The 23036-nt window shown below is 44.7% G+C and overlaps 1 protein-coding gene across 4 annotated transcripts in view; it reads left to right on the top strand.

The window, feature by feature from the left end:
• Positions 1-23036, top strand: part of LOC139276036 (uncharacterized protein CXorf38-like) — a 57761-nt gene that overhangs the window by 14552 nt on the left and 20173 nt on the right. For 3 of the 4 annotated variants that reach the window (XM_070893423.1, XM_070893421.1, XM_070893420.1), the window contains exons 2-3: positions 2965-3099; positions 5669-5791. In XM_070893423.1, coding sequence (XP_070749524.1) covers positions 2965-3099; positions 5669-5791 — 258 coding nt within the window. The remainder of the gene's footprint in view (positions 1-2964; positions 3100-5668; positions 5792-23036) is intronic. The other variant, XM_070893422.1, reaches the window with a different exon arrangement.

The following is a 23036-nucleotide window of genomic DNA, read 5'->3' as shown; positions in this document are numbered from 1 at the left end:
GTCATTTATGTGGTTCGAATGTCATGTCTACTTGTCAGCCCGATTCTTGATGTTGTCCAGATCCTGCATTAGATTCGAATCAGCTACTTCATTACCAGAGAAGTTGTGAATGGAGCTGAACACTGAAATAGTCAGCAAACAGACCAGCTCTTAACCTTATTATGGAGGGAGGATTATTGAAGCACTTGAAGGTGATGAGGCCAAGGACGCGGCCCTGAGGAAACTCAGCAGTGATGTCCTGAGACTGTGGTTATTGTTTTAAATCATTGACCAGCTTCCTGTGTGTTGAGGGTGACGTCACCCACTGGAGAGTTTTGTTTGATTTCCCCCATTAATCTCAATCTTACTCGGGTTCCTTGGTGCCATTCTTGACATAATGCTGCCTTGATGTTATTGGTGGTCCTGTAAGCGTTTAATCTCCTGTGTCCCACATGCTTATTTCTGTGCTGCATGAAACTCAAAGTAAACAGAAACTGCTCTACTCCAAATTATCAGAAATTAGTGCTAAGTTTTGTATATTAGTAAGTGCGTCTTTTCTTGATGCCTGGCAATCCCTGACCTGACCCAACCTTTGAAAAATTTCCAACTCAATTCTTTAATTCTCCACCCTGCATTCATTGTCTGCCTGATTTTCTTATAACCTAATCTGACCTTTCCACTTGCCAACCTGAGCCTTGAATGTCTGATGAATCCCAGACCTAACCCTTGAATGGCTCCCAAATCCTGATCTGACCTGATGCTGAGAGAATCCTGAACCTTACTATAATGTATGCACCTGTGAGTATGCTCACAGGTTTGTGAGTGGCTTAGCCAGTCACGTGATGTTCACAAGACTCAATAAAACCCCAGCCATTTGGGTTCAGGGATCCACAATGAGGCAGGTCGTTGTGAGCCTGGTGGATGAACTGGTAATGTGTGGTGTGATTGTTAAACCTTTGCTAATAAACCAACTAATAGCAATATATTGCAATGAATTCTTAAGCAAAGAACCCATGAAGCAAATACATTACACTAACCAGACCCTTTCGATGGCTACCAAATCCTTGACCCGACTGGGCACAATCCTTGCAATGCTGCTGAATCACTTACCCAACCCAACCTTTTGGTGACAGCTGAATCCCTCAACTGATCCACAACAACTTGCATTTATATAGCATCTTTAATGTAGTAAAACGTCTCAGTGGGCTGCACAAGAACATTATCAAACAAAATTTGACACCGAGCCACATTAGGAGATGTTGGGGCAGGTAGCCAAAAGCCTGGTCAAAGAGGTAGGTTTTAAGGAACAGCTTAAAGGAGGAAAGAGAGGCGGACAGGTTTAGGGAGGGAATTCCAGAGCTTAGGGCCTCGGCAGCTGAAGGCACGGCCACCAAAGGTGGACCCGATCCTTAAATCAGCTCAAGGATTCCACGAGCAGCAACCTGAAACCTGTCCTACTGGTGGCATCCTCATTCTCTCTCTTTTGGTCTGCTGCTCCTGTTCACCCTTTGTTCTCTTTACTGTCCTTGTCATAGTGAAAGCACCAAAACCCTGCCTTTTAATGGAGACTTCCCTGTTCTCATCTTTTTTTGTTCTGTTGTAATCCCTTTATTACTCTTGGTGTCCTTTTAATGGTTGTCGGTAAAATCACAGACCTGGACCTTACCCCACCTTTTATGGACGGTTCCCCAGCTCGCTCTTTTTTGTACTGCTATAATGCATTTGTCCCTCTTGCTGCTTTATTTGTTGCTGCTCGTGGAATCCTTGACCTGACCGACCCAATCCTGCTTCAGTGGAGGCTTCCCCTGTTCTCCTTTTTTTCTTCTGCTGTAATCCATTTGTTCCCCCGCTGCTCTTTTCAACTATCTCTATCATATTATTAACAGTTTCTGTCATCACGGTTTCAAAGCGAGTTGATGTCATATTCTAAAAAAGCAATGCTGTCTATGTGCAATGCCACAGGGCATCAGCTAGTAATGTTAAAAGTCTTGCGTTATAGCATGCAATGACTGTATACAATTAACCTTACTTCATGTGTCACGATTATATAATTTATATGCCAACATTTATAATATATCAATAGTTTTCCATCCTATTTTGTTGATTTGTTGCTGTTTTATTTGAAGCCAAAGAGTGAATTACCAAAACTGCTCTTTTGGAGAGAAAGTCCATATATTTTCTTAGTAACTGAGATTTCTAATGTCCAAAATAAGGCATTAAACAAAATAACAAATTAAAACAATTATATATTTCACAATAACAATTCAATTTTACCTGAGCTCCAACCCTCCTCTTGCCCCGTTCATTATGCTTTTTGCATCATCAACGAAGTGCTTCCACTGAAAAGTAGAGTGCATATACATTGATTCACCTTTTTTCATCTGTTACTGCACCTGCCATTACTGACACATTGCATGGAATCTGTTAATAATTGCCTGTTTCCCTCTTGCTATCCATGACACTATTTTATGGTTGAGGGATACGGATAACCTACAATCTGGGATTTGGGTGCAGGGCTAATGATTTAAAGACTAACAATAAAGTTCTGTTTATTTACTTTGAACACTGACAATTTATTATTTCATTCCCATTGTTAATTCTTGTGCTCCTCAGCATTTATCTGAAAAATAACTAATGGAGTGGCTTCACTTTTGCTAAGAATTAATGGTAAAGTTAACCATCATGTTGACGTTTGTGTAGCAACCTGAATCGTCAAAACCTAGAGAAATGTTATTTTTAGTTCAGAATATCACAAAATATTAAGTGGCCAAACATAAGGTTTCCAATGTCAGCTTGAATTTTTACAGGTGAATATATGCATTAAAATAATCTTACAATGTATCTGAAGTTGAATTGCAGAATGCCCCAACACTTTAATATTTCTTGATAGTGTAATTGATGTTTCTGATAAATATACATTACCTTTTTTCCTGTAGGCTCATCCAGTGTCTATGCACAAAATTTAAGAGGCTAATTTATTGTTAGTTTCAGAGGGCCTGTTGTTTGTGTGAAGAATGGAAAAGAGAAATTCTGAAGCACCATACAAATCAAAACAGTACAATATACTGGGACAACTGCTCTCCTTCGCTGTGGCCTAAACATGCCTGGGAAGTGGCAAAAGTATGTTTTATATACAGAAATGTGGTAAACAATTATAATTATCATTAAATATTCTGATTGCAGTAATTTAGTGTGTGTAACCTGAGCCTTCACTGTGCAGATGCTGCATACACAATAAAATAAGAACCAGAATGAACAAAGTGCAGTTTGTTTGTGTGACATTTGTGAGCCAATCCAACTTTTTAAAATTTAGTTGAAGACCTCAAATGGAAATTTTTATGCTGCTTCTTTCAGTGATAATCACCATCCTATAGAACCACATTGCATGATAGGGCCATCCAATAGAATCAGATTGCAATGACGAGTTTAAAATAGTATACATTAGTAGTTATGGCAATTGTAGAATGGAGATTTCTTTGCCCAGCATCCATAGGGGCAGAGAAACTGCTGTCTGGAATTGAATGCTTGCATGGCTCGATCCGAGGGATGGAGTGGTTTCTCGGCATCTGTGGATGCTGGGTAAAGAACTCCTCATTCGACACAAGCTATTTCTTTCACAAAATGTGCTAATGCCTCACGCTGACCTGCATGCACTGACCTCACCAGCCTCCTAAATCAAGGATAACTCATACGAACAGCGAGGGGGTGCCATCCTTCCCTGCCCCAGTGCCACATCCATGCACTCTTTCAGCGGCTGCCGCTAGCTCCTCTCCCCCGACCCTACTATTGTCTTCTTTCCCTCAGCTTCTGATGGTGGAACTGCTTCTTTGAGGAACTTTGGCTTTGGGGAGGGAAGATGGATGGCTGTCCTATGTCTCTCTGTCTCTTTGTTGCTCCATAGAGTGATGGCCTCCAGCTTATCAGTCAGTCTTCTTGCAGACTCACTGCTCAACCAGAAAACTGCAGTTTCATTCTTGCACATAGTGTGACCTGTTGTATTTTCCCTCCCAAATGTTCTCAATCTGTTCTAGGACTTGCCTTTGAAAGCTTCAATATACCGACACAACCTGTCATCATATTTCCCTCTTTTTCTGTCCTATGACTGGCCTAATGCTGGTAATGTAAGTGAATTAGAATCTGACAACCAAATACAGTTTGCAACTTAAACCTTTTATTATGTTCGACCAAGTCTTTGGCATATGCAATGCCTCTAAGCAATAGACATGCAGAGAACTAAACAGTATTTCCTCATTACCCCTATGGGTAGAAATGTAATCTTTGTTGATCCTTTCGTACCTGTCTCTCTACAAATTGTGAGGATCAAGATCTTTGTAGGCCTCTCGTTACGCATACTGTCCGAAATGATTCAGTATGTCCTGTTAACAGATATTGTGAAGAAGAACCCCAGAAATGAGAGCATTCATACAAAACTTCCAGATGCTAACTTCTTTACCTAATTCTAGCTTCCCTTTGTGATGCATTTGTGGCAGCACATTGACAACCAGTCTTCATGAATGAATGCAGGGTGGAGTGGAGTAACTGATTTAAAATTTGACTAAACTATTTAATCTCACATTTCTAGTTATTTTTTTTCTGTTCAGTTTTTGCAGATGAATATTTTTAAAATAATACTGCTTTTCTTTAACTTATGAAATTGTTATTAAACATGTTTCTAAATGTCATCATACGCACACGCACACATACTCTTCATTTAGAATAGGAAATGATCACTCCTAATTAGTAGTCAAGTTTTCCATAAATTCATGTAATTGATCCAGAGGGAGTGATTCAAGCCTCACCCAGCTCACCATTATCCAAAAAACTTTAGTATCAAAAGGTAGAAAAAGATTATTGTAGCAATTGTGGAGGAAAAGTGACCAACATATTGAGGGTAAATTTAATTATTCCACGATGACAAGTGTTGAACTTTTCAACTCTTCATAACTGACAACTTGATGTAAACTAATTTTTATTAATGCAAAAAATCCCAAGTGCTGAATACAGCTAAATGCATCATCCCAATTAAAGTTTTCAGTGCTAAATATTGTCAATCCATTACGTAATTTTACTTAAAGGATGACAACATGATACTCAAGATAAAATCTTTAATTTCAATTTGTATTAGTTGTAAATTTATAAGCTTTTACTCAAACATGTATCTGTAAATATGCATCCACTGACTACATCTCATCTGCTGTAATCTACTTTCCCTACAAAGTCCATAATATGATTAGCACTGCTACTTCTAGAAAAGGGAAACTGGCCGCCTTTGTTCATGGAAAATAGATCCCTCAGGAAACCATTCTCCATTATATTGTGGAGTTAAAATTGCCTTTGTGAGAAATATGTTTTCCCTTACCAAAAAGGGTTACTTCGCCAGTGTTAATGCACGTGTCTCCTTTTATATACAAGCAATAGTATAAATTATTCAATTCAGAATTTAACTTGTGACCATTAAGACTGTATGGACATATCATACCTGAGTTATTAATGTATACTTTATATTTAACTTGAAAAATAGAAATTTGGTGATTATTTTGGTTGTGGTTAAATCAAAGAAAGACTTGCATTTATATAGAGCCTTTCAAGAACATCGGACGTTCCAAAGCGCTTTACAGCTATGAAGTACTTTTTGAAGTGTAGCCACTTGTAATGTAGGAAATCATACACAACATTTTGTTTTCCATAGGTCTACATGCCTCGTGGACAGGCCAAGAGTCGGGGGCCAGAAAATTGTGATGCGGCAGCTCTTTTGAATCTTATTAATTTCTGTGATCAGTTTGAATTTGTTGAACGGCAAAAAGTAATTCAGGTAATTAAGGTAACACTTTGAAATGCAATTGGAAAGATTATTATTTTATTTCATGTGCCTGTATCCTATTCCGCATGAAGTCCCGCTCGCCCATTGTTCCTGCCCTTGCTGAACTACATTGACTCTCAGTCCCCCAATGCTCCAATCTTAAGTTCTCAGTTTTGTGTTTAAATCCCTTCATGACTTTTCGTATTCCAACCCTGCAAGCCCTACAACCGTCCCCACCCCAGAACTCTCAGTTCCTCCGAATCTGACTACTTGTGCATCCCCCCTCCTTTTACCGCTCCATTGACAGCTGTGTCTTCAGCTGTCTAGGTGCCACAATCTGGAATTCCCTCCCTAAATCTGCCTCCCCCTCCTCCTTAAATCCTACCTCTTTGACCAAGCTTTTGATCACCTATCCTGATTGATTTGGTGTTTATTTTATGTCTGATTACACCTCTGTGAAGTGCCTTGGGCTATCTTTCTATGTTAAAGGTGCTATATAAAGGCAAGTTGTTGATTTGAATCACTTGCAATGAGAAGGTGTTAGTTGACAAGTGGAAGGTTATTGCCATAGGGCTAAATTTTCATATTTGCAATTTTCTGGTTATTTTATTGCTGCACATCAGTTTTATGATGAGCAGATTATACAGCTATGTAATTGGTAACATGCAGTTCAGAGTGTCTGTGGACATCTTGATGATTGCCCTGTCAATACAGTGGGCTCAATCTTCCCCAAAGCTGTTTTTTGGCACATTGTCAGAGTTATGCCGTTATTCTAGGCCACAACTGCTCCAAAAATAAATGTGCTAAGTTTTCCCGTTCTATTTTTTGAAATTGGCGCTGCGCAGTCTGTCCTTAGCTTTGAGGGGTGGAGCCTAATGTCTGCGCCGAAAAAACGATGCTGCCTCTTCTGTGCATGTGCGAAACAAAAAAGGAAGTTTTTGACGTGATTCCTATGGGCGGCATGTGCAGTATAGCTCCCGGTCTGCCAGCGGCCATTTTTAAAGAGCCAGTTGTGTATATGAGAACTTTGAGTGCTGTGTGCGAACTTTAATTATCATTGGAAAAATCAGAGCTGCAATACAAGATGCAACACGGCGCAAGGATCAAGAATTTCTTACAGGATGAAGTGGAGGCACTAATTACTGTAATTGAAGGCAGATAGATGGCAGGGCTGGACACCAGCAGAGGTCACATAAAAGTTCCACCCAAAGAAATGAAGAAACATTGGAACCAACTTGCAGAAGATTACTGTGCAATGGTGACCACCCCAAGGTCTAGAGACCAGTGCAAAAAGAAGTGGCAGGACCTTGGTCAAGTAGTTAGTGTAAGTAATAGTTTAATTTTTCAATGGAATTGCAATTGTAAATGTGACCATCTGTACATGTCCCACCAGCAGAAAGACACCCTCTCTAAAAAGTTATATTTTCATCCTTGCAGAGGAAAGTGGCACACAACAAACCAGAAAGAACTCTGAACAGTAGGAGGCCTGGCAAATCTGCATCCATTGACACCCTTGAAAGAGAGGGTCGCTGCTTTGATGGATCTGCCTGGAGAAAAGCAACCACCACTGCACAAGCTGGGCCAACACTTGAGGGAGAGGATAAGTCCTGGAAATTCCACAGTCTGGTTTTGCTAAATGTTAAGTACTGCGCGGGCTAGCCACGCTTTGTTTCATGGGGATGTCTCCGTCAGCTACGCTTCAGTTGAGGCAATGTGCTATCATTCATCGTGATCCTTCAAATCAGCCTGCTGCCTGCGCTATGTGAGTCTACTCATGCCACCCACCCTGCCCCCTCCCCTGCTGCTAACCATTTGTCTGTTCTGTTATATTTTGCAAAACTTGAGGCCAACCCTGACGATGCAGAAGAAGATTCAGACAAGAACGGGCCTGAAGAGGAGAACATTTTCCAGACCAAGAGCATGGGGGTGAAGGGGAGGGGGAGGGAATGGATGAAGCCCACATTGCTGTACTCACTTTGGAGGAGGTGCAGGTGCCGCCCCATCTGAGTAGTGGTTTGAGTGTTGGGACATTCCATGGTTTCCCACCGACCAAGTCTGGGGATTCCAGTGGGGTGCAGCGAGGCACACCTAGGGCCCCATTGTCCCAGATCGTGAGTCCCAGTGAGATGCAGCAAGGCACACCCAGTGCCCCACCGTCCAAGGCTGCGGATCCCAGTGGGGTGCACCGAGGCACACCCAGGGCCCCACCGTCTGAGGCTGCAGGTCCCAGTGGGATGCAGCAAGATGCACTCGGGGCCCCACCGTCCGAGGTGCGGGTCCCACTGGGATGCTGTGAGCCATACCAAGGGTGAGGAGGGGAAGGAGAGCTTGACCGTGCTCTCCTGAGGTGAAGGATCTAATAGATGTGGTTCACATGATGGCAATGAGTGCAGAAAGCATTGACCTTACCCAATCACTCCTGGACACCATCAGTGGGGTGGGTGATGAGGTATCAGGGCTGTCGGGAGAAGTAACAACACTCTCACGAGAAATGGGAACGCTGTCCGGAAACATGAGGAAGGGAATATCTCAGTCAGCAGAAACAATGTTGGTGCACATGAGGGAGGGAATGTTGCAGGTAGATGAGACACTGTCGACAAACATGAGCGAGGGAATGTTGGAGTTAGTTGCTGCAATAAGGGAACACGCCCTGACCCTGTGCCCATTGACAGAACCACCTGCCACTCCCACTCCAATCCCCATGCCAGCCTCTGAAGAGCCCAACTCGGGCTTCCACATTACCGGCTGCCCCCACCCCCCCCCCCCCAATCAAGAAGTGCACATTACCCGAGATGTTCAAAATAATAAACTTGGTACCAACCCGAGAAACACTGCACCACCGTCTGCGGGCAGGGGTGGTGGAGTCACCAAGACCAAATGTGGCGGGCGGTCTTAGAATAATGTGGAGTTGAGATGGGTGCAGCCTTTCTTTGCTACTGTTGTTGATGGTGATGTTATGATTGTTACTATTGTAACTGTTCTCAAATTAAAAGCTTTTTGTAAGTTATGTAAATTTACAAGTTTAAAAGTTAGTAAGTGATAAAGTTCTTAAGTGAAAATTTTAAAGTTTGATACAAGAATATGTTTATTAAAGTTAAGTAAAGTACACTCAAATGTTAAACTTTTGAATAAAATATATTTTAAATTATAACTGAATCATTTACATTATTTGTTCCATTATGAACACAACTTTTTGAAGTAAACAAGAATCATTTCCATCATTTGTTCCATTAACACAACACAACGTTACGGAACAAGTTCAAACATTAAACATGGTCCATGTGGAATAGTTGCCGCTGAGCCTTCAGGCAGCAAAGCGTTCATGGCTGAGCTGCTGACGCAAGGCTCGAGCAATCGTTAAAGGGGCACGACGGCCCACCTTCCTCCGCCATCATGCTCCGGGTTCAGGTAGTTGCATGGCTTCCTTGTCGTCCTCCTCCTCCTCGTATTGTGCATCTTCCTCATCATTATCAGCCGCCACTCTCACCTCAGGTGGGTCTTCTACTATCAGTTGCTGGTGCCTCATGATGGCTAAGTTATGCAGCATGCAGCACACAACAGTGAACTGACCGACAATCTCAGGGGAATATTACAAATAGCCTCCGGAATGGTCCGGGCATTGTAAACGCTGTTTCAAGATGCCAATAGTCCTCTCTATTAAGCTGCACGCCGCTATGTGCGACATGTTGTATTCCCAGTCAGCTTCCGTCCAGATTACGCGTAGGGGCATCATGAGCCAGATGGTGAGGCCATACCGTTTGTCTCTCAGTAGCCAGCTCTGCCCCTCTGGCTGCTGCTGAAACATGGCAGATATAACGCTCTCGAGCAGGATGAACCATCATGGGTGCTCCCAGGGTATCTTGCATCAACTGACATGATGCGATGCATGCTGTAACACACGAGCTGTACATTAATGGAGTGGAAGCCTTTTCTGTTCCTGTACGTTTTGGAACCCTCCAAAGGTGCTCGCGAGGTGATGTGGATACAATCAATGCAGCACTGTCGCCCCAACCCTCTTCTCAATCTTCCTCGCTGCCATGCTCCACCTCACAGTCAACTAGCTCCCCGCTGGAGTGGAACTAAACTACAGAACCAGTGGGAACCTGTTCAACCTTCGCCTTCTCCATGCCAGGTCCAAGCCCACCCCAACCTCTGTCGTCGAGCTACAGTACGAGACGACGCCTGCATCTGTGCACACACAGAGGCTGAACTCCAGGACATAGTCGAAGTATTTACTGAGGCGTATGAAAGTATAGGCCTTACGCTAAACATCAGTAAGACAAAGGTCCTCCATCAACCTGTCCTCGCCGCACAGCATTGCCCCCCAGTCATCAAGATCCACGGCGCGGCCCAGGACAACGTGGACAACTTCCCTTATCTCGGGAGCCTCCTATCAACAAGAGCAGGCATTGACGATGAGATCCAACACCGGCTCCAGTGCACCAGTTCAACCTTCGGCCGCCTGAGGAAAAGAGTGTTTGAAGACCAGGCCCTCAAAACTGTCAACAAGCTCCTTGTCTACAGGGTTGTAGTAATACCTGCCCTCCTGTGTGGCTCAGAAACATGGACCATGTACAGTAGACACCTCAAGTCGCTGAAGAAATACCACCAACGATGTCTCCGCAAGATCCCACAAATCCCCTGGGAGGACAGATGCACTAACGTTAACGTCCTTGACCAGCCAACATCCCCAGCATTGAAGCACTGACCACACTTGATCTGCTCCGCTGGGCAGGCCACATAGTTCGCATGCCAGACACGAGATTCCCAAAGCAAACGTTCTACTCAGGAAGGTGGGCAGCAGAAACGTTACAAGGACACCCTCAAGGCCTCCCTGATAAAGTGCAACATCCCCACTGACACCTGGGAGTCCCTGGCTAAAGACCGCTCTAAGTGGAGGAAGTGCATCCGGGAGGGCGCTGAGCTCCTTGAGTCTCGTCGCCGAGAACATGCAGAAATCAAGCGCAGGCTGCAGAAAGAACGTGCGGCAAATCTGTCCCACCTACCCCTTTCTTCAACGACTATCTGTCCCACCTGTGACAGAGACTGTGGTTCTCATATTGGACTGTACAGCCACCTAAGAACTCATGTTAAGAGTGGGAGCAAGTCTTCCTCGATTCCGAGGGACTGCCTATGATGATGATGACGTACCATTGGGAAGCCAGCAATCCTGGAGAAGCCCACAGCCCTGTCACACATTGCCTGGCCGGTCATGGGGAACTTTATGTCGTAATTCCTCCGGGCATATAGTGCAGCAGTCACCTGCCGAATGCAGACATGTGTTGCATGTTGAGAAATGATGCACACATCCCCAGTTGCAGGTTGGAACAATCTAGATGCATTGAATGAAAGTGCAGCTGTAACATTCACTTCAACTGACAAAGCAGTCCTCCTGATACCTCTAGATTGCAGGTCTGCTTTTACTAACTCACAGATCTCAGTTACAACTTCTTTGCGGAAACGCAGCCTTCTGACACAGTCTGCATCGCTCAGGTGCAGGTACGAATACCTGTCTCGATATACCCGACGTGGATAAGGCCTCTGCCCCTCACCCTATGTACTCTGAGGTTCCTCATGCGATGACGTCAAATCAATCGTCTCCTCCACAGCATCATCGTGCAAAAGGTTTGCACATGGCGTTGTCAGTACTGCCCCATGATTAAATTGTACCTTTGCAAGAAGCTCAAAACATCAGGCAGGCAGGACGAGGTTCTCTCTTCTCTCACCCCACAAGGTTTGTATGGACCACGCCCAGGTCTGAGCAAGCACAGTGATCGGGAACCCCCCAACCCCCGGCCCAGGATAATAAAATTATACAAAAATGAAATAAACACATTTAAAAGAAATACGTCCAGCTCAGTAACAATGCCCGTCTCTGCCCCACTTCAGCCGATCCGCTGCTAAAACCTTCATCCATGTCACTTCCAGACACAACTATTCCATTTGATGGGTAGTGCTGATGCCTTCCTTATGCCTTCCACAGCCCCGCACCCGCCTCGGGCTTCTTTTGAAGCCAAGCCCCTGTGTCCGGGCGAGTATCAGATTCTGCCAGGCCGACGCTCCGACCTTCAAGCCCTGTTTGCAAATGTTCGGTGGTGGCGTATTCGTTTAAAATGAATGAAAACTTACAGAATTCCATCAAACTTCCATTTACTGCATTTTAAGTTTAAAAAAAATGTAATCTTTATTATGCATTTTTAAGTGTTCTTCGCTCCCTCCAAAACTTCGCTGAAAACAATGGCGTCTTTCTGCGCAGATTTTTCAATGCATGGTGGTTTTTCTTAACTCACTAGAAGGTTTTTCTGGAGTGGTCACATAGGCCGACCTAGGAGAAATCTTTTTGGGGCAAACTTACATAATTGAGGAAAACTGGCGCAGACATCAGGTAACGCATGATGCAAGAAAAAACTAACCTAAAAAAATCTTAACTAACTGAGTTATGCTGGCGCACATTCATTGGGGAAACTGTAATTTTTTAACTTACGCCAAAAAAACGGCGCAAATCACTGGGAAAAATTGAGCCCATTGGGGAGGGGTGTCAATGCATCTGTATGTGTTGGCATTAGGTCAGAAATGAGGACCAAATTTTGGAGAATTTTGCCTGGTTCTGTTCCAGTGAGGATATTATTTGTTGTTTTGCACTGTTATTTTCTATAATGTTTCTAATCAAGTGTATTTTTTTAATACTGTTCTTTGTACTTTGTGAAGTGGATTATTTTATTCCACTGGAATGAATGAGATGCTAGGTAAAACCTCCCTTGTGGAAAGCTTTGCCTTAAATGAATTGATGAGCTGGTGTGTTTGGGGAATTTGCCTCTTTTTATGTGCATCTAATATACTTCTTTCCTTCTCTGAAAAGGAGACTGGAAGAGGGCAGGGAAATGGAATGAGAGTAGATAGGTCCAGTTGAAGAGCTGGTGAGGATACGTCTTACTCATGGCATCCTTTTGTGCTTTAATATTTATGCCTCTCTGTATTATGTGTCAGAAAGTGTATCAATATTGGCTATATCAAAAGGTGATCCAATTTTTATATCTGACAAGATTTAAAATTATTTTGAATAATCTTAATTATATGAGCAATTTATTCTTGGAAAAGGTTGAGAGGGGTTGGCGAAATCAGACTTTCGAAAGTATATCGAAGCTAAAGCCCAGCATCAAAATCAGTGCAGGGATTTGGTTCCCATCTCAATGCCTCCCCACTTTAAGTGCTATATGTTATTTATTTATCTATCTATTTGATTTTGCTATGGATACCAACACATACAATTGGGAACAAAAGCAGTCTATTCGGGCGATCAGCCTGCTCCTCCATTTTTGTAAGCCGTGACATCTCTTGCCTTTTTAGCCCCAATTCCCTGTCTTTTCTCCAAATGCTGTAACATCTTTACTGATAGGAATATAATTCTGAGCTAATAGTCTTATTAAAGGTTCAGCTGATATCATGAAGCATGAGAACAAATTTGAAATGCTTTGTAACAGTCCTCTTAATGCTGAGGTGAAATTTTTGCTTGCAAACTTCTCTTTTTTTAAAGCAGTGTTTGTGTCCAGTTTTTCCCTCTGCACCCCCCACCCCCCCCCCCCCCACCCCGCCCCCTTCCTGATAGTACTGATTCAGGGGTATGGATCAATGGGCGCTGGCAGCCTTCTGATAACTCAGCTATTTTTCATTTGAGTCCAGATTGAGTGTTTCCAGGCTATTTGACCTTGAGTGATATCCTAACCAACCCTCGCTTGGTGTGTAATGTAACCAAGTTTGCTGATGGGTGGGAAAGCAAAGTGTGAGGAGGACACAAAAATTCTGCAAAGGGATATAGACAGGCTAAGTGAGTGGGGAAAAAAATTGGTAGATGGAGTATAATGTGGGAAAATGTGAGGTTATCCACTTTGGCAGAAAAAATAGAAAAGCAGATTATAATTTAAATGGAGAAAAATTGCAAGGTACTTCAGTACAGAGGGACCCGGGGATCCTTGTGTATGAAACCCAAAAAGTTAGTATGCGGGTACAGCAAGTAATCAGGAAGGCAAATGGAATGTTGGCCTTTATTGCAAGGGGGATAGGATGTAAAAGCAGAGAAGCCCTGCTACAATTGTACAGGGTATCGGTGAGGCTACACCTGGAGTACTGTATGCAGTTTTGGTTTCCGTATTTAAGAAAGGATATACTTGCATTGGAGGCTGTTCAGAGAAGGTTCACTAGGTTGATTCCGGAGATGAGGGGGTTAACTTATGAAGATAGGTTGAGTAGATGGGTCTATACTCATTGGAGTTCAGAATATAAGATAATGAGGGGGCTGAACAAGGTAGATGCAGAGAGTATATTTCCACTCATAGAGGAAACTAAAACTAGGGGCATAATCTCAGAATAAGGGGCCACCCATTTAAAACTGAGATGAGGAGTTATTCTCTGAGGGTTGTAAATCTGTGGAATTCTCTGCCCCAGAGAGCTGTGGAGGCTGGGTCATTGAATATATTTAAGGCAGAGATAGACAGATTTTTGAGTGATAAGGGAGTTAAAGGATTATGGGGAGCGGGCAGGGAAGTGGAGCTGAGGTCATGATCAGATCAGCCATGATCTTATTAAATGGTGGAGCAGGCTCGAGGGGTCAAATGGCCTACTCCTGCTCCTATTTCTTGTGTTCTTGTGATGTCCACACATGGCTACTTTCACTGGAAAGCGATCAGGAATAGTAATACTGGTGTACTTCCCTTCCCTCACTCCCCAGATCTAGCAGTAGTGAGTCAATTGTAGTGCCCCGTCTGCCAGTCTGACTACGCTCAGCTTACTCAGCACAAAATGGGAATTGATTGTGGACTCTTTCTGGACTGTCTCGTTCAGTACTAACCAGGTGATGTATTTACTCCCTAAACTACTGGGGAGTTTTGAAGTATAATTTTAGAAAATACACTGTATTGTTAGAGAGTTTTACATTTGTCCTTTGGGTTTCATATTGGATATGGATGAGTAGGATGTGCAGTATGGTCTATGCTTCTGCCCTCTGGAACTCTCTGCCCAGCTCCCTCTGCCTTGCCAACACCTCACTTCTGTTTTCAAATATCTCTTTAAACCCAACTATACGTCTGGATCCCCACAGCATAGAATCATAGAAATTTACAACACAGAATTCGACCCATCGTGTCTGTGCCGGCTAAAAAAGAGCTATCCAGCCAGTTCCACTTTCCAGCTCTAGGTCCGTAGCCTTGTAGCTTATCCCGGAGTTCAAGTGCATATCCAAGTATTGTTTAAATGTGATGAGCATTTCTGCCTCTACCACCCTTTCAGGCAGTGAATGCTAGACCCTCACCAACCTCTGAGTAAAAAAAGTTCTCCTCAACTCCTCTCTCATCCTTCTGCCAATTACTTTAAATCTAAGTACCCTGGTTATTGACCTCGCTGTAGGAGATATAGGTCCATCCTGTCTGTATCTAGGCCCCTCATAATTTTGTACACCTCAATCGACTCTCCCCTCAGCCTCCTCTATTCCAAAGAAAACAACCCCAGCCTATCCAATCTTTCCTCATAGCTAAAATTCTCCAGTTCAGGCAACTTTCTTGTAAATTTCCTCTGGACCCTCTCTAGTGCAATCACATCTTTCCTATAATGTGGTGACCAGAATCGTACGCAATACTCTAGCTGTGGCCTAACTAGTGATTTTTACAATACAAGCATAATCTCCTTGTTCTTGTATTCTATAACTCAGCTAATAAAGGAAAGTATCCCGTATGCCACCTTAACCACCTTATCTACCTGTCCTGCTACCTTCAGGGATCGGTAGACATGCACTCCAAGGTCCCTCTGACTACACTTCTCAGTATCCTACCATTTGATTGTGTATCCCCTTGCCTGTTAGCCCTCCCCAAATGCATTACTTCACACTTCTCCGGATTGATTTCCATTTGCCACTTTTCTGCCCACCTGACCAGTCTATTGATATCTTCCTGCAGTCTTACAGCTTTCTTCCTCACTATCAACCACACAGCCAATTTTTGTATCATCTGCAAACTTTTTAATCATGCCACCTACTGTTATATATGTAAACCTGTAAATACCTTGTTTAACCACAAGAGGGCTCATCCCCTAGAGTCCCAAGGGATCCCACAACCCGCTGGGAGCACTTGCACATAAGGAGGCCTCACAGGCTGGAGAGGCACTCTGGAGACCGGTAATAAAGGACTACGGACACACCTTACTTTGAGCTCACAGTCTCTGGTCAGACTCTTTATTCAATACATAACAACTGGTGACGAGATACAGATGACGAACCCCACCACAATGATGCAGAGAACAGTGGACATCCTGGAGAAATTTTCGGAGGGAGATGATTGGGAAAACTTCATGGATGCGACTCAACCAATACTTTGTGGCCAACGAGCTGGAAGGAGAACCGAACGCTGCCAAACGAAGGGCAATCCTCCTCACTGTTTGCGGGGCACCAACGTATGGCCTCATGAAAAATCTACTTGCTCCAGCGAAACCCACAGAGAAGTCATATGATGATTTGTGCACACTAGTCCGGGAGTATCTAAACCCGAAGGAAAGTGTTCTGATGGCGAGATATCGGTTCTGCACGTACAAGAGGTCTGAAGGTCAGGAAGTGGCGAGCTACATCGCCGAGCTATGACGCCTTGCAGGACATTGCGAATTTGAAGAACACTTGGAGCACGTGCTCAGGGACTTCTTTTTACTTGGCATTGGCCATGAAGTAATACTTCGCAAACTTTTGACTCGAGATCCCAACCTTGAGTAAAGCCATAGCGATAGCCCAGGCGTTCATCGCCACCAGTGACAATATCAAACAAATCTCTCAGCACACGAGTGCTGCTGCAAGTACCATGAACAAAGTAATGTTTTCGAATCGTAATGTACAGGGCAGCCTCGCATGTCTGCAGCTGCATGTTCACAGATGTCTCAGAGTCCACCATCAAGGATGGTGAATGCAAGGCCATTAACACCTTGTTGACACTGCGGGGGTGATCATCGTTTCCATTCATGGCGCTTCAAAGGATACGTTGCAAGGGCTGTGGAACAATGGGACACGTCCAGCGTATGTGCAGCCAAGCTGCAAACCCTGCTAATCCTGCAAACCGCCATGTTGCAGAGGAGGACAGATCCACGGTGGATCACGACGAACCAGAGCCTCAGACCGAGGAGGCAGAGGTATATGGGGTGCACACATTTACCACAAATTGTCTTCCGATAATGCTGAAGGTTGAATTAAATGGACTCCCAGTGTCACTGGAGCTGGACACGAGCGCATGCCAGTCCATAATGAGCAAAAAGACTTTGGACAAATTGTGGTGCAGCAAGGCCTCAAGGCCAGTCCTGACTCCCATTCGTACTAAACTGAGAACATACACAAAGGAATTGATTCCCGTAATTGGCAGTGCTACTATAAAGGTCTCTTATGATGGAACGGTGCACAAGTTATCACTCTGGGTGGTACCGGGCGATGGCCCCATGCTGCTTGGCAGGAGCTGGCTGGGGAAGATACGCTGGAACTGGGACGCCGTCGAAGCGCTCTCGCCCGTCGACGATACTTCATATGCCCAGCCCTCTCTGTTCGAACCAGGCATCGGGAAGTTCCAAAGAGCAAAAGTGCAGATCCACCTGATTCCAGGGACGCGACCCATCCATCACAAGGCGATAGCAGTACCGTACATGATGAGAGACAGGGTGGAGATTGAGCTAGACCGGCTGCAACGAGAGGGCATCATTTCGGCGATCGAATTCAACGAGTGGGCTAGTCCGTTTGTTCCAGTCCTCAAGGGAGACGGCGCCATCAGAATCAGCGGTGATTACAAAGTAACTATCAATCGTTTCTCCCTGCAGGATCAATACCCGCTACCAAAGACAGACGACCTATTTGCAACGCTGGCGGGAGGAAAAACGTTCACGAAGCTGGATTTGATCTTGGCCTACATGACACAGAAGCTGGAGGAATCATCGAAGGGCCTCACCTGCATCAACACGCACAAAGGTCTCTTCATTTACAACAGATGCCTGTTTGGGATTCGATCAGCCGCGGCGATATTCCAGAAGAACATGGAAAGCTTACTGAAGTTGGTCCCGCGCACCATGGTCTTCCAGGACGACATCTTGGTTACAGGTCGGGACACAATTGAGCATCTGCTAAACCAGGAGGAGGTTCTTAGTCGGCTTAATCATGTGGGGCTCAGGTTAAAACACTCGTAGTGCGTTTTCCTGGTGCCTGAAGTGGAGTTCCTGGGGAGAAGAATTGCCGCGGACGGCATGAGGCCCATCGATTCGAAGACGGAGGCAATCGAGAATGCACCGAGACCACAGAACGTGACGGATCTGCAGTCGTTTCTAGGACTCCTGAACTACTTTGGTAACTTCTTACCGGGTCTTAGCACACTGTTAGAACCACTGCACTCTTTACTGTGTAAAGAAGATGAATGGGTATGGGGTAAAAGCCAAGAAAATGCCTTTGTAAAAGCTAGAAAACTGTTATGCTCAAACAAATTGCTTGTGTTGTATGATCCATGTAAGCGTTTGGTACTAGCATGTGATGCGTCGTCATACAGTGTTGGGTGTGTATTGCAACAAGCTAATGAATCTGGGAAATTGTAACCGGTTGCTTATGCATCCAGAAGTCTGTCTAAGGCTGAGAGGGCCTACAGCATGATCGAAAAGAAGCGTTAGCGTGTGTTTTATGGGGTAAAGGAAATGCATCAATACCTGTTTGGGCTCAAATTTGAATTGGAAGCCGACCATAAGCCACTGATATCCCTCTTTTCTGAAAGTAAGGGGATAATTACGAATGCATCGGCCCGCATCCAGGGATGGGCGCTCACGTTGTCCACATACAACTACGCCATCCGCCACAGGCCAGGCACAGAAAACTGTGTCAATGCTCTCAGTAGGCTGCCATTGCCCACCACGGGGGTGGAAATGACACAGCCCGCAGATTTAGTCATGGTAATGGGAGCATTCGAGAGTGAGCAACCACCTGTTACCGCCCGACAGATTAGAACCTGGATGAGCCAGGACCCTTTACTGTCCTTAGTTACAAACTCTGTGCTCCACGGGAGTTGGTTTAGTGTCCCGTTAGAAATGCAGGAAGACATAAAGCCATACCAGCAGCGCAAAGATGAAATGTCTATACAGGCAGACTGCCTCCTGTGGGGTAATCGGGTAGTGGTACCAAAAAAGGGCAGGGACACTTTCATTAGTGATCTCCACAGTACCCACCCAGGCATTGTAATGATGAAAGCGATAGCCAGATCCCACGTGTGGTGGCCCAGTATCGATGTAGAGTCCTGCGTGCACAAATGTAACACGTGTTCACAGGTAAGCAATGCACCCAGGGAGGCGCCACTAAGTTTATGGTCTTGGCCCTCCAGACAGTGGCCTATGGTCCATGTCGACTATGCAGGCACGTTCTTGGAAACAATGTTCCTAGCGGTTGTAGATGCATACTCCAAATGGATTGAATGTGAGATAATGTCAGCAAGCACGTCCGCTGCCACCATTGAAAGCCTGCAGGCCATGTTTGCCACGCACGGCCTGCCTGATGTTCTTGTGAGTGACTGGCCCGTGCTTCACCAGTGCCGAGTTTAAAGAATTCATGACCAGCAATGGGATCAAACATGTCACATCTGCCCCGTTTAAACCAGCGTTCAATGGTCAGGCAGAGAGAGCAATGCAAACAATCAAGCAGAGCTTGAAGAGGGTAACTGAAGGCTCACAGCAGACTTACCTATCCCGAGTCCTGCTTAGTTACCGCACAAGACACCACTCACTCACTGGGGTTCCCCCCGCTGAATTGTTCATGAAAAGGGCACTGAAGACAAGGTTCTTGTTAGTCCACCCTGATCTACACGAACAGGTAGAGAGCAGGCGGCTTCAACAGAATACATATCATGATCGCGCAAATGTGTCACGTGAAATCGAGATAAATGATCCTGTATTTGTGTTGAACTATGGACAAGGTCCCAAGTGGCTTCCCGGCACTGTCGTGGCCAAAGAAGGGAGTAGTATGGTGTTTCTGGTCAAACTTTCAAATGGACTCACCAACAGGAAACACTTGGACCAAACCAAACTCAGATTCACGGACTATCCAGAGCAACCCACAATATACTCTACCTTTTTTGACCCTCCAACACACACACACACCAGTGGCAACTGACCCAGCGGTTGACCATGAAGCAGAACCCATCACCCGCAGCAGCCCAGCAGGACTCACCACGCCAGGCAGGCCAGCTGCACAGCAGCCCAGCGAGGGCCCAACAAACAACTCACCAAAACCAGCATTTGCACCGTGACGATCAACCAGTGAAAAGAAGGCCCCAGATCGACTCGCATTGTAAATAGTTACACTATTGACTCGGGGTGGGGGGTGGGGGAAGTGTTGTTATATATGTAAACCTGTAAATACCTTGTTTAACCACCAGAGGGCTCATCCACTGGAGTCCCAAGGGCTCCCACAATCTCTTGGGAGCACCTGTACATCAGGAGGCCTCACAGGCTGGAGAGGCACTCTGGAGACCTGTAATAAAGGACTACGGTCACACTTTACTTTGAGCTCACAGTATCTGGTCAGACTCTTTATTCAGTACATAACACTTACATTGGAGTCTAACTTATTGATGTATACCATTAAAAGCAAGGGACCTATTACTGAGCCCTGCGGAACCCCACTGTAAACAGCTTTCCAGTCACAAAAACATCCGTCAACCATTAACCTTTGCTTCCTGCCACTGAGCCAATTTTGGATCCAACTTGCCACTTTCCCTTGGATTTCATGGGATTTAACTTTTCTGACCATGTGGGGCCTTGTCAAAGGCCTTTACAAAATCCTTGTAGACTACATCAAACGCACTACCCTCATCAACCCTCCTGTTACCTCCTCAAAAAATTCAATCAAGTTCATCAGACACGACCTTCCCTTAACAAATCCTGGATTACTATACTTGCTGAAAAACCTTCCTTGATTAATCAGTGCCTTTCTAAATGATGATTAATACTGTCCCTCAGAATTTTTTCCAACAATATGTCCACCATGGAATTTAGACTGTCTGACTCAGTCTATCTCTTTCTCCCTTTTTGAACAACGGTACAATGTTGGCAGTCCTCCAGTCCTCCAGCACCACACCTGTAGCCAGAGAGGTTTGAAAAATGGTCATATCCTGAACCTTTCCATTTTTTCTCTTGCCACTCCTGCTTGGCACCACAGTTTTGTCTTCCCAAATGTAACCTCTTCCTGCATATGAGCAGCACTACAGAAATGTAAGTTATAATCACTATAAATTTGAATGTTGGACATAGAATTGCATAAATATTACAATAAAGGAACAGGCCGTTTGTTTGGTCCAACTAGTCCGTGTTGGCTTTTATCCTCCATATGAACAGTAATCCTAATCTCATGTAACCTCCCTATTCTCATATCCCTTTAACCCTCTTTCCTTCAACCACCTATCTAACCTATTCTTAGGGGCCGAAATTCATCAGCCCACCACCCACTCCCACCGACATTCCTCCTGAAGATCTGCCCACTGCCACTTTCAGGGTGGCCTGGGGCAGGCGGGAGGGGAGAGCCGCCGGGAACCGCCCGCTGACATCAGCAGACGGCCAAGTGGTGCAACTCGGCGGCAGAGTGGGGGTGGACTGCTGCGTGGAGACTGGTCTGTCCCCGACGGCGAGTATGAAAAATGTGGAGAAAAAAAGTAAGTGGGCCCGACTTCATCCTCGGCGGCAGTTGGGCGGCAAGCACCTCTGCTGCCGAGAATGAGACCTCCTGCCCACTGCCGCCCAGATTGGCGGCGTATGTCGTCCATTTGCCGCCCGCCGACCTTTGAAGGGACCTCGGCCATGAATATCCCACCGAAAATACTGTCCAGTACCTCAGCGGCACTTGGGCGGGCGGAGGCCTTGATGAAAATCGGCCCCATAAATGTTGATGTGGTCTTTGCTTCAATCAATAATTCCTGTCATGCATTCCACAGCCCCACAACCCTTGTGAAAAAAATTCTTCTAAGCTTTGTCCTAAATCTCTTAGATTTAGCCTAATAGCCCATGTTCTAGGCCCGCAATCAATGGAAGCAGTCTGTTTCTGTCTGCTCCATTCCATTCCTTCAAATCACCCCATAATCTCGTCATAGCCCCAATTTTTCAAATCTTTCTTTGTATTTGTATTACCATAGGCAGTATCCTAGTGAATCTGCGCTGTATCCTTGTTACTGTCTCAATTTCAGTTTCTTAACTGATAAGGGATTAAGGGGTTATGGGGAGTGGGCAGGGAAATGGACCTGAGTCCATGATCGGATCAGCTATGATCGTATTAAATGGTGGAGCAGGTTCGAGGGGCCGTATGGCCTGCTCCTGCCCCTATTATGTTTCTTATGTTCTATAACACAGAGCTGCAAAACTGCACTCTGTACTCCAACTGTAGCCTTACTCTGGTTTTATATAGATTCACCACTTTATCTCATCTCGAATTTTATATTCTATACCTCTTGCCATAAAACACATCAGCCTCGAGGGGCCAAATGGCCTACTCCTGCTCCTATTTCTTATGTTTTTAAAACACAGTATTCCATTAGCTTTCTTTATGGCCTTATCCACTTGATATGCTGATTTTAATGTCTTGTGAACCTGAACCCAAATTCCTCTGCTCTTCCACATCATCCAGCATTCCCTTAAAGTATTTTTTTTTAAACAAAATATGCCACATCACATTTACTGCCATTTTTTGTCCATCCCACCATCTTATCAATATACCCTTGCAGATTTCTTTGGTCCTCAGCATTATTTACTATACCTACAAATTTGAACACCACTCTTTTGCCATGTATCCAAATCATTGATATACACAGTGAACAAAAGCGGACCCAGAACAGAATCCTGTGTGGCATTGCTACCCACTTCTAACCGCTCTGAGAAACTGCCCTTAATTCCTACTCTCTGTTTCCTCCCTTCTTACCAGGTTTTAATCCAATTTGCTCCCCTCCCCTTAATTCCATGTCCAGTAGTCATCTCCGGTAGTCTCCTGTGTGGTACCCTTGTTAAAAGCTTTCTCAAAATTCATATACACTACATCTAATGCATTTCCTCCATCCACCATATCTGTCACTCGTTAAAGACCGCTATAAGGTTTGTCAAATACGATATTCCTTTCTGAAATCCATGTTGGCCGCTTCTAATTTATTTTCTCTTCATTCTGACATTTACTGATTTCATCTTTATTTTAAAAATTCCTAAATTTTCCCTATCACAGATGTTAAACGAACCAGCCTGT

This window comes from Pristiophorus japonicus, chromosome 11, assembly GCF_044704955.1.
Source record: "Pristiophorus japonicus isolate sPriJap1 chromosome 11, sPriJap1.hap1, whole genome shotgun sequence".
In the NCBI taxonomy this organism is placed as follows: Eukaryota; Metazoa; Chordata; class Chondrichthyes; family Pristiophoridae; genus Pristiophorus; species Pristiophorus japonicus.
This window is presented reverse-complemented; position numbering and strand designations above follow the sequence as displayed.